Source organism: Dermochelys coriacea, chromosome 1 (assembly GCF_009764565.3).
Source record: "Dermochelys coriacea isolate rDerCor1 chromosome 1, rDerCor1.pri.v4, whole genome shotgun sequence".
Taxonomy (NCBI): Eukaryota; Metazoa; Chordata; order Testudines; family Dermochelyidae; genus Dermochelys; species Dermochelys coriacea.
This window is the reverse complement of record NC_050068.2, coordinates 205,829,049-205,844,764: the sequence shown is the minus strand read 5'-3', so window position 1 is coordinate 205,844,764 and position 15,716 is coordinate 205,829,049. Positions and strand designations below refer to the sequence as shown.

The following is a 15,716-nucleotide window of genomic DNA, read 5'->3' as shown; positions in this document are numbered from 1 at the left end:
ATATATTGAAATCATGGCTTTGGAAGTTTACATTTCTACTTATTTAATTTTGCAATAACCTTTTATTTAGAATCTAAATGTTTAGCATGAATTACATTGAAATCATGGCTTTGGAAGTTTACATTTCTACTTATTTAATTTTGCAAAACCTTTTATTTAGAATCTAAATGTTTAGCATGAATTACATTGATGTGCCTTTAGAGCAACTGGAGCAGCCATAGTAGTAACTCAATGCCCTGCCGTGTGCGGGAATCTTCATTTGGATCTGAGCTTGTCCTATTGTCCCTTGATTTTATATATGGTTGTGTTGTACAAAAAGATGCTGTGGGCATAGCTCAGCTGTGTTTGTTGTAATCTTTTTCAGCTGTGTGGCACAAACTGGTTACAAAACCATGATTATACTGAAGTGTAGATAGCACTAGCCTCTGTTTGCCAGAAGCTGGGAATGGGCAACAGGGGATAGATCACTTGATGATTACCTGTTCTGTTAATTCCCTCTGAAGTACCTGGCATTAGCCACTGTCGGAAAACAGGATACTAGACTAGATGGACCTTAGGTCTGACCCAGTATGGCCGTTCTTATATCTTCTAAAAGCTACTATGGTTCACACTTTGCTTCTACTGCCCACCCCATATAACGTTTTCCATCTATATCAGCTAAAGCTGTGGGAGTACAGTAGACAATAGATATGTTCATTGCCTGATGTTGCAAATTAAACTTCTTGAGTTCCTTCATTTTCTTCGGTGGGGGGTATTACCTGAGGTGACCTCTGCTTTGGCAGAGGCAATTCTACAGTAGTTTAAAGCCCAAACAGGCATTGTGTAATGCAGACAAAGCCTTAATGTTAAGTTGGGGCAGAGCCACTGTCAGGTGCCTGCAGCCTGCTCTTTCTCCTATTCGTCCTATTCTCCTATTCCTAAGCTGTATAGAACCAAAGGAGTGCTGATGTGATCATAAAGAAAGGTGATATTTAGGTTAGACTGAGTGAGTAGTAGGGGGTTTTGAACCTCAACAGTTGACTGAATTTGACTGAACCATACTCTGTCCAGCCTTTATCCTCTGTAAATAAATCTTTGCACCCAGCAAAGTAGTATAGTGTTATCCAGGAATATGAATCTATTTGTCCACTGGATTGTGCTCAGGATGTCCTTTGGCATGGCCAATGTGTTATCATAAGGTAACTGGCTGTTGGATTGAGTTGGTTTGACAGTTTAAAAAAAAAAAAAAGACTTTGTCACATGCATGTGTGACGGGTTAGTCCCCTCCTTCCGGGATGCCACCTGATGTACTGGGGTTTCACTGAGCCTCTCCTGCTCAACCAGCCTGGGTTCCCTCTCCCTGCTTTGCTGAATTTGGCTCTCAGGCCTCTTGCAACACACGCACACAGGTAGGGCAACACCCCACTGCAGACACAGACTGAAGTCAGCTCTGTGTGAGAGGACTCACCCAGCACTCGCATGCACACCCCTTTTGGGAGATAAACCCAAAATAATACTGTCTTGCACTGTATAGAAAAATCTGCACAGTGCAAGATCATAAAATTTCTCCCTCTTCCTCAGTGTGAAGAGAGATACGCACTACTTCTTGTCCCCTCAGTTAGAAATTATATAAACTGGGTTTAATAATAAACAAAGCAAATTTTATTAATTATAAAAGGCAGATTATAAATGATTAAGGAATAGCAAACAGAACAAAGCAGATTACTAAGAAAATAAAACAAAACATGCAAACTAAGCTTGATTCACTAAAGAAACAGGTTACAAAATGTAGTTGCTTACCCTAAATGTTGAATTAGGGTGCAGAGTTTCTGTAGCTTAGAGTTCCAGTTATTTCTTCTTACAGCCTTGGCCCCCCCGCCTTTCCCTTCATGTTAGTTCCTTTGTCCCTTCAGTTTCTTCAGCAGTCCTTCTTGGGTAGGCAATGGAGGAGAATCCTGTTTGCCTTCCTCCCCACCCTTAAATAAGATTTACATAAGGCGGGATCTTTTGTTTCCCAAACTTGACCCTCCTCTCCTTTTAGTGGAAAGTTACAAGAAGTCCAAGATAGTGTTTAGTATCCAGTGACAAGACCACTTGACCTAGTAGGGTCACAGCTGTGTCCCAGGATGCCTCCCAGGAAGAAGAGAGATTAGTGTATTGTTGTTTCTTCCTAATGGCCCATCAAATCTGGTGGCCTATTATCTGGTGGGTGTCTTCCCAATACACCCAGTTGTAATTTGTTACGTAGTCCATATTCCTAACTTTAGGTACAGAAATGACACAAGCATATAAATTGGATAATCACATTCTCCAATGATATCTTACGTGAGCCATCTTGCATAAAACATCTTAGTTATGCCATATTCATATCAACAGTATTTCTATGAAGAATATGGGGTGTAATGTCACAGCATCAATACAGAAGTAGTTTGGAAATCGGGGTGGGAGGGAGAGAGAGAAATAAATTTGCCTGTGCTGAAGTGTGGTAAAATCTTCTGTCACTGAAGGAGATCTCTGTTTTGCTTCTATCTAGTGCAAAGCAGCTGGTTCGCGGAGAACCTAATGTCTCTTACATCTGCTCTCGGTACTACAGGGCACCAGAGTTGATCTTTGGAGCCACCGATTATACCTCCAGTATAGGTATGTATATCTTTTTGTGTATTGTACTCTGTACTGACTGCACTGTTTTTTATTTCTTTTATTGTGGACAAAATAGATTTATAAATAAGTTTATAACTGTCCCAAAGTGCTCAAGTGTGACCCTTGAAGGGAGGACCTGGTTATAGGTGGTCAAAGATGGTTCTTAAAATAAATGCATGTCCGTTCATCTTTCTGAAGTTATCACTACGTGATTTTCTAGCTTCTAGACTTCCGTGTGGGCTGGGAGGTTATTTGTGTTTGGCTAAAAGTCAAACTTCAAACAGTTTTTTATTTTTTTTCTTTCCCCCAGCTGTCCAAACAATTTCAGTGGAGCAGTTTTCTTGCTCAAGTGTTTGGTTGAATTTTATTAAGTATTTTTAATAAGAATGAAAATGGAGTTGGGTGTTGGCTTTACAGTCTCTTGGAAAAACTCTGGGCAAGGATCTGTGTACTTTATAGGACATTAAAAAATCTCAACAATTTAAATCAAATATGATAATGAATAATATAATCTGTGTAATAACCCCCTTTGTTTGTTTTGATATTCAACTTATGTTATGCTGTCCCCACACCTCAAGTTTTCAAAATGTCAAAGATTATTTTTTTTGTTTAGATAACTAGTAACTGCATCATAGAAGCTGTCAAGAAAGCTGGCACTTGCATTAGACAGAGAGTGAAGACTTGGGGCTTCTGGTACCTGTGGAGGTGTAGGAAGCAGGAGATTTCTGCTAAAAAATCAACAGCAATGAAATCACTAACAGTGTTGGTAGTTTTGGTTTCTAAATCACAGAATACATAAGGACCCTGTCTGTGGACTGGCATTAAAGGGATCATAATTCAGATCTCAAGCTTCCTGATCTGGGGACTTACTATGTCTATTCAAAGTGGTTATGAGTGTTTTGCATTTCATATGGGCCTTGCCTGCACTAGGAGAAGGAGGTACTTCTAAAAACATGCTAGCGATCACATTTTAAAATATTTCTTAGTACCTAGTGTAGGCAAGATGTAACACCTTTAAAAATGTTAGGAAGTCATGGTAAAGCATGGGAAGAGTCTAGAATTAACCGTACCAGTTAGCATATTTTAAGGGTGTTAAGCCCTGTCATGCACCAAATGCTTAGTGGTGTTTAAAAACTAATTAAAACAGGTTAGCTGATATAATTTTTAAAAATCATCTTTTTTCCTAGTCTAGACAGCCACAAGCAGCACCCCTGGCTTTTGCTTAGACCTATGATGAATCCAGTGGAAATACAAGCACATATCCTTGCTACTTTTCTCCCAAATGAAGTGATCCACCTGTATGTGACACAACCATACATGATATCACAGAGGATTCATGAACAAGCATTACATACAGAAGTACTCTCAGGAAACTAATACTCTGTTTTCAGGCAAATGTTCTGTTGTAATGAAACAAATATTGTAGGCGCCACTGACAGAGACTGTTATAGTTAAAGTTGAAAAACGCTTCTCATTTAAAGTCTTTCTACATGAGTGCTTTTCAGAACTCTCACCTTTTCTGAAGCCTTGCCTGGTAATGTTTTCCATGCTTGATTTTTCTTTGGAGGTGAATTTTTGTTTGAAAGTTTGAACCAAATCTATGCAAAATTTTTGGAGTTCTGGGCAGGTTAAACACTGTAAAAAATATTTGTTTGTAAGTGCTGTTTTAGAGGTTGATAAATATGAAAACGATCTACATGAAATTGATTGTTAGCATTTAACTTGAAAAATAATACACAGCAAATCCTTGCTTCCCTCCGCCTCAAACCCCCCTCCCAAAAGAATCCTTACCTTCATGGAGAGGAAAAAGTTTAAAATTATAGGCATATCCTGAAAATTTAGTCTCTTGAGTTTGGCTGCATTTTGCAAAATACTACACATTTGGGGCTTGCTGTTTTTTAACCCAGTGCAAAGAGTCATCACAAAGTAAACAGATATACAGCTGCCCAGCTCAAAAACTCTTGATAGGCAAAACAGCAGCAGCAAAAGTGGGAACTCACCCTCCCTTCCTTCATTGGCTTCAGAGAGGAGTGAACTTCAAAGCCAAACTGAAACTATTTACCTACCAGCCTAAAAGCACAGATCGTTTTTGTTAAAGGGAAGAGAAAAATATTAAATCATATCTTTCAAAAAAGTCATTAATGTATCATTAATATTGCACAGTTTAAATAACAGAAAAGTCAGGAAATGGTCCAGCATTTCCAAAAACAGCATTAACTTGGCCACATTAAACATACGTATATGTTTTCTTTTCCTGTTTTTCTAATTGAATGTGTAGCATAACCCTATTCTTTTGGTAGGATAGAATGGATCCTGTAAGCATACAATCTGGGTAACAAAACCAAGCAAATACTGCTATCAGAATCTTAATTTTTACACTTTCTGACTTTTAACTGGTCCTGCTTAATGTTATGTTAACTTATTTTATTGCATTTAATAATATATAACCAGAAGTATGTTTCATGGGTAGAATGTTTTTTTTTTTTTTTTTTTCCAAGGTTATCCATGAGACATCAGCTACTCTTGAACAATAGTGGTACTTCTGAGTGCAGCTATAGTAACATGATATAATGCAGCAACCATTGGAACTGCCCCTGTTCCAGATGTGCTTCTCAAACCCCTTCTGTAGCTCTGCATGTGAATCTGTGCATAAAGAGCAGACACAAATGTACAATGACACTATGGTGGCACAAGAGCAACAGTGCAGTCTTAGTGCATCGCACCCATGTCAGTGGTTGGTTATGATGTTCTGCATTGTAACTAACGTGTTCTAGTCTGCCTATTTTCAGTATCTAGGTTGTAGTCTACCTGTTAGCTATTTATTGTCATCATGACTGACCTGGACACATGAGAATCTAAGTTTGGGTACAAGATAGGTCTTTTTTGACTGTAGAGATCAGGAACAGAAATATAAACAGTTTCTTTTAAAAAAAAAAAAAAATCCTCAAAGTGCATGATTTCAAGGAAGTTGATGGACTACAATCTAAAAATAACATGTTTTTAAAAAGCCCAACGGATGCATGAATCCTATAAATGACCACATGATATTGTTATCACCTTCATTATCACTGTGTCCCTCAATCTCTGTGTTTGAAACCTCTTGTCCTTATTTTATGTTGTAAGTTCCTCTGCACTGACACTGCATTTCAGTTTTGTAAAGCACAGTGCAAATTTATGATATTGTATAAATAAGGCTGCGTGTCTATCACAGAGGTCATGGATTTCATGACTTTCTGTGACCTCCGTGACTTCTGCAGCAGATGGTGTGGCTGGCCCCAGGGTTGCTTGGGCAGCCGCACTGTCTGCTGCTAGGGCAGTCTCTGGCCACCGTGCTCTCCTCTACTCCCCCGCCCCCCCTGCAGCAGAAGTAGTTTGGGTATGGGAGGGGGCGGCGCTTACCTCGGGGCAGTCCCCTGAAGCGGCCGGCATGTCTCTGGAGCTCCTAGGCGGAGGGGCCAGGAGCCTCTGTGCGCTGCCCCTGCCTGCAGGCACCGCCTCCGCAGCTCCCATTGGCTGCGGTTCCCAGCCAATGGGAGCAGTGGAGCCAGCGCTCATGGTGGGGGCAGTGCATGGAGCCCCCCCTGGCCTTCCTTCCCCCTAGGAGCTGCAGGGACATGCCAGCCACTTCTGGGGAGCTGCACAGAGCTGGGTAGGGAGCCTGCCAGCCCCGCCCCAACCCCTTCAGCACCAGTGGTGGTCCTGGGCCGCTGCCCGTCCCCTCCAGCACCCGCAACACACCCCAGGCCACCCCACAGAGCACCCCCAACCCAAGTTTTAATTAGGGTTATATAGTACAAGTCATGGACAGGTCATAGGCCCTGAATTTTTGTTTACTGCCCATGACCCGTACGTGACTTTTACTAAAAATACCCGTGACTAAAATGTAGCCTTATGTATAAATAATTAATTTATAAATAATTAATAAATAATTATAAATAACAGTATAAATATACTGTTTTGGTGCTGATTCTTATTATAGGTAGATGCTCAGTAGATCATCCAACAGACCTGATTATATTATTTAAGTAAAGAATTAGACAATTACTTATTCTAGTCTTTAAAATAATAATTGTTGTCAACATGGATAAAGGTACATAAGAAACAGGTTAGTAATGAAGCCGTGTGTTATGTGAATAAGTGTGCCTACACTACAACTTTTAACAGAAATTTTAACGGTATAGCAGCTGAGTCAGCTGTAAACCTCGCTTATTACTACAGGCACATGGCCAATACTTAGTAACCATGGCAACTAACAGGATTTTGCCCTGACAAGTAGTTTAGCTGGCAGGTGGTTGTCTTCTTGTAACCATTTTGCAAGAGGTTCTCCCCTTCACCCCTTTGCGGTGTATACTCTATCCCTTAACTGTGTATGCAGTTTCGTGGCTGCACCTTCCTTATAGCTCTCTGTGTCATAGGGCAACCCAGTGTGAACTGCACCCTATGTACTATGGGAGAACTTCCCAGATTTTCCCAGAACATATAGATACGGTCAGGAAGTGTGGTGGGGTGAATGCACAAAAACATGATAGTTGTGAAAAGAGCTGCTGTGTGGGCACAACTTTGTGTATTTGTAACCAGGTCAGATGAATTTGTCATGTATTGGTTAGAAAAACACAGTTGTACATGTAGTGTAGCCAGAACCTTTGAGTCTCTAATGCAGTTCCTCACCCTCTGTGCTAGCAGGGGATTGGGAGCATTCCAGAGTGAACATTTACAGCCACTGGCAGGGGAAGATTGATCTGTGTGGTCATATCACAGACTTCTATTGTGGTTATCCAAAACCAAGGGGTCATTGAGAGTAGTTCAGTCTTTTTCCTAGAGAGCAGTAAGGTTGTGAGGGAGAGTGATAGACTCTATCTTTAAAGAAAGACTCTGAAAAATATCTCCTATAGGTGTGCTAGAACAGAGGGATGGCAATGAGACTTTTGTGAGCAGTCACTTTCAAGATAAAGCATTGAGCCCCAGCTGCCACACTAATGAGAGATGGTTTCCTTCTGCACCTCATCAAGCAATAATTTTCAGTGCTGAAAATAAGTATGTGCTAACCTGTTACAATTGAAATGACTTGTAATGTTAGATTAATCTATTTGTTAATTGAAAAGGACAGGGATACTGTGATAGATGAGTATAAACAGAGCTGTTGTGGTTCTGATGACTTCTCAGACCCTTCAGATTCTTCAAGTGCTGGTCCCCATGTATATTCCACACGTGAGTGGGCATGTGTGCCATGTGCCTGTCTGGAAACAGTGTCCATTGGCCCACATGTATGCAATAGTTCTTTGTGTTCTTCCTCTAGTGATTGCTTATGTCTATTCCAAGTAGATGTGTGCGTGCTGCGTGCACAATCATTGGAAGGTTTTTCCCTAACACTACCCGTCGGGTTGGCTGTGGCCCCCCTGGAATGGTGCCTTCATGGCGGTGTATATATTTCCCTGCTGACCCACCACCTCTTCAGCTCCTTCTTACCACCAGTGATGGTTGTTGGAGAAGCTCCTCTTTGCGTTTGCTAGTGATTCCCTAGTGTACTCTTTTTTTTCTCTATCTGTAAATAGTTTGTATAGTTGTAGGTAGTTAGTTAGTTAGTATAGTTAGTTAAGTTTACATTGGTGGTTCCCTCTTCTCCCCCCCGCCCCGCATCCCATCCCCAGGACCAGGGCATGCCTCGGTCTCAGGGCTTCAAGCTGTGCGGGTCCTGCCTCAAGCCCATGCCCAAGGGAGACCCACACGACTCCTGACTCAGGTGCCTTGGAGAAGGCCACCAGTCCCGACAGGTGTAACATTTGCAGGGGCTTTAAGTCCAGAACAAAAAAGGAGTGGGACTTCAGCTGAAACTCCTTCTAATGGAGTCAGCCCTTTGCCCCAGGCGACGTCGAACCTGGCACTGGGCACTTCAGTATGGGAGGCCATGGTGCTGAGAAAGGACTCATCTAAGGAGACCTGGCACCACGGTTCCCCGGCACTGAGAACCAACTCCAGTGTGAGGCACTGCTCACAGTCTCTGGTGCCACATGAAACGGAGAGGGTGGGCAGGGAGTGCTTTCCTACTAAGGCAATGGAGAATCTGGGCACCAGCGGGGTGCATCCCGTGTTGGGACACCCAACTTTGGGCACGCCTATGCCAGGACTGTCAACTCCAGCCTCACTGGGAGGTCCGTTGAGTCTGGTTCTGGTGGACTCCCCGATGCAGGGGGAGTGGAGGAGGACCTGGATCTTCCCTCCACATCGGACATGTTGGAGGCACAAGGGAGCTAATCACCATGACAGCACAGTCTCCTATCCCGCCGGGCTAGGCTCTGCCTCTGACGACGGCACTGACAGTGGCACTGGCGCTTGCCCGTCATGGGGCAAGCCTACTATGATGCAGCACTGCTTGCCTTCACCCCGGGACCGTCTAGGTTTGTACTGCCCTGGTTACACTTGGACTCAGAGGTGGACTCCTACATATCCTGGCGGAGCTGATACCGCTCCCGGCACCGCCCAAGGCAGGACAAAGGAGAGCTGATGCCTGTAATCTCCTGGCCTCCTCTGTGGCAGGGGCTGACTCAGTGGCCCTTTTGGACACCATGGGCCTACCACCAAGCCCAGAGGCCTGGTTCCAGGTCCCTGTCAGTGGTGTCAGAGGCTCAGATGACTCCATCGGCTTCCTCTGTCACCCCGGAACCTCCCTGTGGTCAAGATGCAGAAGCCCAGACTAACACTCAAGACCGGATACCGACGCGGACACCAGCTCTGTAGCAACTACTGCACCAGGCACTGCAGCCGCCGCCTGCACCGCTCAAGGGGCCACTACGCAGGTAGATTCTCATGAGCCAGGGGGTCAGGAAGACCCAGTGCCACCAAGGGCATTGTCCTCTTCCTCTGCGGATGAGGCGGTGGCAGGGACCTGCACCACATTGCCTGCTATAGAACACCAGGGCCCATCAGGACCTACTTAGGAGGGCTGCCTAGAACCTGAACTTGGTGGCACACACCCACCTCTATCCCGCCAACGGCCAAGGGGGTGGAGCATAAATACTTTGTGCCATCTAAGGGATACGAACACTTCTGTACCCACCCCCACCCTGTGACTGTGGTGGTAGAGATGGCTAATCACAACCATCAAGGATACGCCATAGGGTTTTTCCTTCCCTCCTCACAAGCTTCTTTCCCAGCCCCCCTTCAGGGACCATTCTCATGAGGTGATTCTTAACTGGAAGCAGATGCCCTCCTCCAATGAGGGGCAATAGAGCAAGTGTCACCTTAGTATTGAGGGAGAGGGTTTATTCCCTTTATTTCTTAGTCCCCACAAAAGTCAGAGGGTGGAGACCCAGTCTAAGCCTTCTGCAGCTGAACTAGCTGTATTCAAAAGTTGAAATTCGTAGTTCACAGCTTTCGATGAAGGATATGTAGATATTAATTTGTCCCACAGAGAGTTCCTTTGGTTTCTAGTGGATCAGGAACATTTACAGCTCACTGTCCTTCCCTTTGGACTAGCAGTAGCATCCAGAGTATTCATAAAGGTCTTCTCTGCAGAGGAAGCCCAAATGAGACTTCAGAGTTGCACAGTTTTCCCAGGTCTTGACGATTGGTTCCTAGGTAGGTCAGATTGATGACTTTGTTCCTGCTTCATCTTCTAGCAGCGCTGGGCACCTGCATGAAGAAAGAAAAGTCTATTTTAACACCTACACGGACGTTACATTTATTCAGTGACCCTGGACTCCATTTTGCAAGAGCTTTTCGCCCCATGGAAAGATTTCAGTTAATGAGCAATCTGATAATACTGTTTATTTTCAGACCAAGGATTACGGTCAGTGTGTGCCTCATTGACTTGTGACACTGTTCGCCAGACTTTATCTATGATGCCAACAGGTCTGGCTTTGGTTGGTCTACTCACCAGGCAAGAATCACCTCAGCACCAGAGTGACTGATTTCCCCCAGGGTCATTGCCTCTCATACCTGGTGGTTGAATCCAGAACCAGTGAGAGTAGGCATCCCCTTCAACACTCCTGCCCCCCCAGTGCCACCATCATAACAGAAAAGGAGTACTTGTGGCACCTTAGAGACTAACAAATTTATTTGAGCATAAGCTTTCATGAGCTAAAGTGAGCTCACGAAAGCTTATGCTCAAATAAATTTGTTAGTCTCTAAGGTGCCACAAGTACTCGTTTTCTTTTTTGCGAATAAAGACTAACATGGCTGCTACTCTGAAACCCATCATAATAGATGCATTCCTTCTGGGTTGGGGTGCTCATCTGAATGGTCACATGGTATAAGGTACCTGTGCCCCACAGAAGGCCAGACTGCACATCAGTCTGCTGGGACTAAGGGTAATCTGCCTGGCATGCATGGCTTTTCTCCCATTTATGCGTTCACTCCATATCCAAATAATGTCAGACAATATCACCACAGTCTTTTACATAAATAGGACAGAGCAAGATCTCTTCCCTTCTGCCTAGAAGTAGTCAGGCATCAGAAACCACATCACCATCCAAGCCATATACCTTCTAGGTCCTCAAAACTCTTTAGCAGACAACCTGAGCAGACGCTTCTCTGGCGATCGCAAGTGAGAGACACACAGCTCTGTCCTGAGTGAGATACTAACTCAGTGGGGCATGCCTCAGTGGGATCTCTTCAGGTTCCAAACGAACAGAAACTTCCTCTGTATTGCCCCAGAGGAGCTATGGGTCATGACTCCCAGGGCAATGCTCTCCTGTTGGTATGGATAGATGAACTCAGATATGCTTTTTCTCCTGTTACCCTGCTACCACAATTATCGAGAGAGATCCATCACAACAGGGTCACAAGCATTCTCTGAGCACCCAACTGGCCCAAACCGTGTTGGTTCCTGGAGCTTCTGAGGAGAATATCAGTCTGTCGTCTTATCAGGATCTGCCCCTTCCCAGGAAGAGGAAAGAATCAGGTGCCCCAATCCAGACCCACTCCACCTCACAGCCTATTTGGATGGGCATCAGGACTAGAACGTTCTTGCTCAGCACCTATCCGAACTATTCTTATTCAAAGTAGGAAAGATTCAACTAGGACCTGCTAACTAGCTAAGTGGATATGTTTCTCTGCTTTGCTTAGCATAATCAGTCTTTTCCTGTTTTAAAAAACAAAAACTCAAGTCTTTCCATTAGCTCACAGAGTGATCAGTGCCTTCCTTCCTCCACTAGATGGATGTTCAATTTTCACTCGCCCAACAACACAGAGATTCATGCGGTCTAGTCAGGACTTTCCACCAGTGGTCAAAGTTACTTCTCAATGGGACCTCAATCTTGTGGTGTCAACACTTACCAGACAACCATCTGAACATTTGGCAATATGCTCCATGTCCCACCTGTCTATAGAAGTTGCATTTTTAGTTCTTATTAACACAGCAGAAGGGTGAGTGAGATGGAAGCCCTCATGACAGACCCACCATATAATATTTTTCACAAGAAAAGGCCTCCCTTCGCCTTCGTCCTAAAAATCCTCCCCAAGGTTATTTCTGAAATTTCATATCAAACTGTCCACTTACCTGTTTTCTTCCCAAAACCCATGTCTCTGCTGAAGAGAGGAGAGAGACTTCATTCCCTCGATGGCAGTGGTGCCTCGGTGTTCTACATGCAAAGGCCCTATCAAAAATCACCATGGCTATTTCTTGCCACAGCAGAAAGGTCATGAAGACAAGGTATATCTACACTGCAATAAAACACCCATGGCTGTCCTGAATCCACTGACTCTTACTCAGATTGTGGTGCTGTAAAATTGCTTTATAGACTTTCAGGCTCAGGCTGGAGCCCAGGATCTGGGACCTCCCCCCTCACACAGTCCCAGAGCCACGGCTCTAGTCTGAGCCTGAAGGTCTACAATGGAATTTTATAGACCCGCCAGCCAGAGTCAGCTGACATTGGCCTGATGTGGGTGTATTATTCCTGTTTAGACATATCCTAAGTGGATTTCTGGGTGCATTATTGTGTGCTGCTAATTAGCACGTATCCCTATACCTAATGAGGTAAGGGCATGCTCTATGAGAGCACAAGGTGCCTCTGCAGCATCCCTGCAGGAAGAAAAGATACTGCATAGATGCAGCGCGGCTACCTGGAGTTCCATTCACACGTTCACAAAACATTGCATGCTATTTCAGGCTTCTGAAGAGGATGAGGGGGAGAGAGAGAGAGCACTAGATGACAGAGGAAAGCCGGGGGGACACGACCATATTAGGATGAGGAAAGGGGAAAATACATAGTGGATGGAGGAAATTATTGGGTGGAGGGAAAGAGGGGTAAGGTTTTTATAGCCCATGAAGATGTCAGAGAAGGAAGCACTCCTATTTCTTATCCCAAATAGCACAAGATAAAAATGAGTAGGCTGTAGCATCATTATGGATGGGGGGGGGGAATCGGGGCCTGCAAATATTTGTTCATGTCTGTACAAATATGGGGCCTGGCTGAAGCCTCTTTAGGTTTCAATAAGCATCCAAATTTTGGGATCTGAGCACTGAACCTTTTTAGAGGGGGTTCCTGTCATAATGTGTTTGCTATATTGATAGCAGGGTTGCATAATTCTGACAAAACATACAATCGCTGTAATGTAATATTTTGAGGCAGGGAATTAAGGGTGTAAATAGTTTTTTGATCTGGTAAGAGAGCAGACTTTTTAAGAGCCTGAAAACTATAATTTTTGTTGCCATGACAAGATATAGTTAAACAGGAACTAAAATTCCAAAGAGCATGCACATAGTCAGCTGCAGCCAGAAATTAGAAAACGTATGCAATTGTTAGCCATTACCCAAAAGTAGGAATTGAGCAATTAAGCTTTGGTTGGTCTACTTACCAGGCAAGGATCACCTCAGCACCAGAGTGACTGATTCCCCCTAGGGTCATTGCCTCTCATACCTGGTGGTTGAATCCAGAACCAGTGAGAGTAGGCATCCCCTTCAACACTCCTGCCCCCCCAGTGCCACCATCATAACAGATGCATTCCTTCTGGGTTGGGGTGCTCATCTGAATGGTCACGTGGTACAAGGTACCTGTGCCCCACAGAAGGCCAGACTGCACATCAGTCTGCTGGGACTAAGGGCAATCTGCCTTACATGCGCGGGCTTTTCTCCCATTTATGCGTTCACTCCATATCCAAATAATGTCAGACAATATCACCACAGTCTTTTACATAAATAGGACAGGGCAAGATCTCTTCCCTTCATTGATATGGTATTTCTGAGAGTTCCTGGTTTAATCCATTTAAGATCAACGATCACATGCTAGTTTTTGTTTCCTCACCTGATTAAAACACAGAAATAGCTGTCTGAACCTCCATAGAATTTGTTGAGCACTAAGGCAACTTCTGCTGCATTTGAAATCAAAATTCACCGGTCTAAAAGAGTGGAGAAAATCAAGAAGACAGACAAGATGGTAGAATTATGCAATCAGCAAAACCCTGTGATTTAGCTAGTGTCCACAGCTCCTGAAAATCAGTTATCTACTTAAAGAATAAAGCTGAAGAAATTTAAAATAGAACTCAGTATATAATTTCTCAGTCTCCCTGAGGGAGTGGGAAACCTGATCCAATTAGCTATTTTTTAAAAATAAATCTCTCATCTACTAGAGCTAATGTTATAAAGGAACTAGTGAATAGATAGAATCCATTGGGTACCAAATACGGTGGCAAAAGACAACCTTCATCCCAACATGTAATTAGCCACCTACAGAATTTTAAAGACAGGCAGTCTTTATTTTACAATCTGTCATGAAAAATCTTTCTTACTGAAATGGGGAAAAGTGTTTGGTTTTTTTTTCCACATATTTACAATGGCAGAATTACTTAAAAAGGCAAGAAAATCACTCAGATCAAGGTATTAGAGAAGTTACTGTATATCCATCAACCATGAAGATCATTAAAGGAACAAAAACCTATAACTTAAATAAAATTACAAATTTCAGAGCTTCATTTTTTAAGACTTAAGAACAGAAAATCTTAACCCAAAAAGAGGCTACAGGAACTTCTTTGTGGGTTAAATTGTGCTTGTGTGTAATTAGTCGGTAATACTATTTATCAGATAAGATATTTAATTAACTTTTCTCATTAGTTATAACATATTTGGTTAGCTGCAATGATGGTCATTTAATAAGTTACATTTACTGTAATACTTCTGTGACAACTTAATTATTGATGGTCCAAAAGTAATAGCAGTCTATGCTTTCTGTACAGTCTACAGCTGTGTGCTAAAGGCCGGCTGGCCCTGCTCAGCAGGATCCTGGTTGTCCAGTGTGGCATAGTCCAGGGTCCCAGCCGCCCAGCCTGCTGGTGTCCAGGGTCCCAGTGGTCCTGCTGCCCAGCCCTGTACTTGGGGCTCCGCTCCTGTCCCCACTCTGTGGAGGTGTCTCTGGGTGAGGGGCATTGGGCATAGGGGTCTGTGGGGTGGTATGGTGGAGTGCTATGGTTCTCAACCATAAATAGGTCTGTGGGGGAGGGATAGCTCAGTGGTTTGAGCATTGGCCTGCTAAACCCAGGGTTGTGAGTTCAATCCTTGAGGGGGCCATTTAGGGATCTGGGGCAAAAATTGGGGATTAATCCTGCTTTGAGCAGGGGTTGGACTAGATGACCTCCTGAGGTCCCTTCTAACCTTGATATTCTATTCTATGACTATGTAGTAATTAAGAGGGCCTATATAAAATACCATCTGATATTCTTATTTATAGGAAAAAAAATACCTGAATGATGTCATATCCTCTCCTTAGGATCCTGTTAGTCCCAACTGTTGTTCCTTATATGTGACTAAGATTGCGAATTCATTTTCCTATTCTTTCTCAAGGGCATATCTTACCTTACTGATTAATCAGTTTCAGCAGTTTGACATCCACTTTTGTCCATAGTTAATTCTATTTACTACTGCAAACAGTAAACAAAATATATAGTGCCGTAGAACCTTGATTTTATAAACATCTATCTTATGAATGATGAAGTATATGAACCAAGTTTTCTGCCACTGCATGTGACTTCAGTCCTCCAGCCAACATTCAATCAGCTGTGCATGTTTGAAAAGACAGATCTGGTGGCAAGGAAGAGATACAGTTCTCTCAAACAAAGAAAAATCAGGCACACTGTATGCATTTGTTTTCTTTTGTTATGCATACTGT

At 43.4% G+C, this 15,716-nt stretch overlaps 1 protein-coding gene across 6 annotated transcripts in view; it reads left to right on the top strand.

Moving 5' to 3' along the window:
- The window catches only part of GSK3B (glycogen synthase kinase 3 beta), a 184,074-nt gene that overhangs the window by 76,473 nt on the left and 91,885 nt on the right, over positions 1–15,716 (top strand). For all 6 annotated transcript variants that reach the window (XM_043512569.1, XM_043512573.1, XM_043512581.1 and 3 more), the window contains exon 5: positions 2,513–2,619. In XM_043512569.1, coding sequence (XP_043368504.1) covers positions 2,513–2,619 — 107 coding nt within the window. The remainder of the gene's footprint in view (positions 1–2,512; positions 2,620–15,716) is intronic.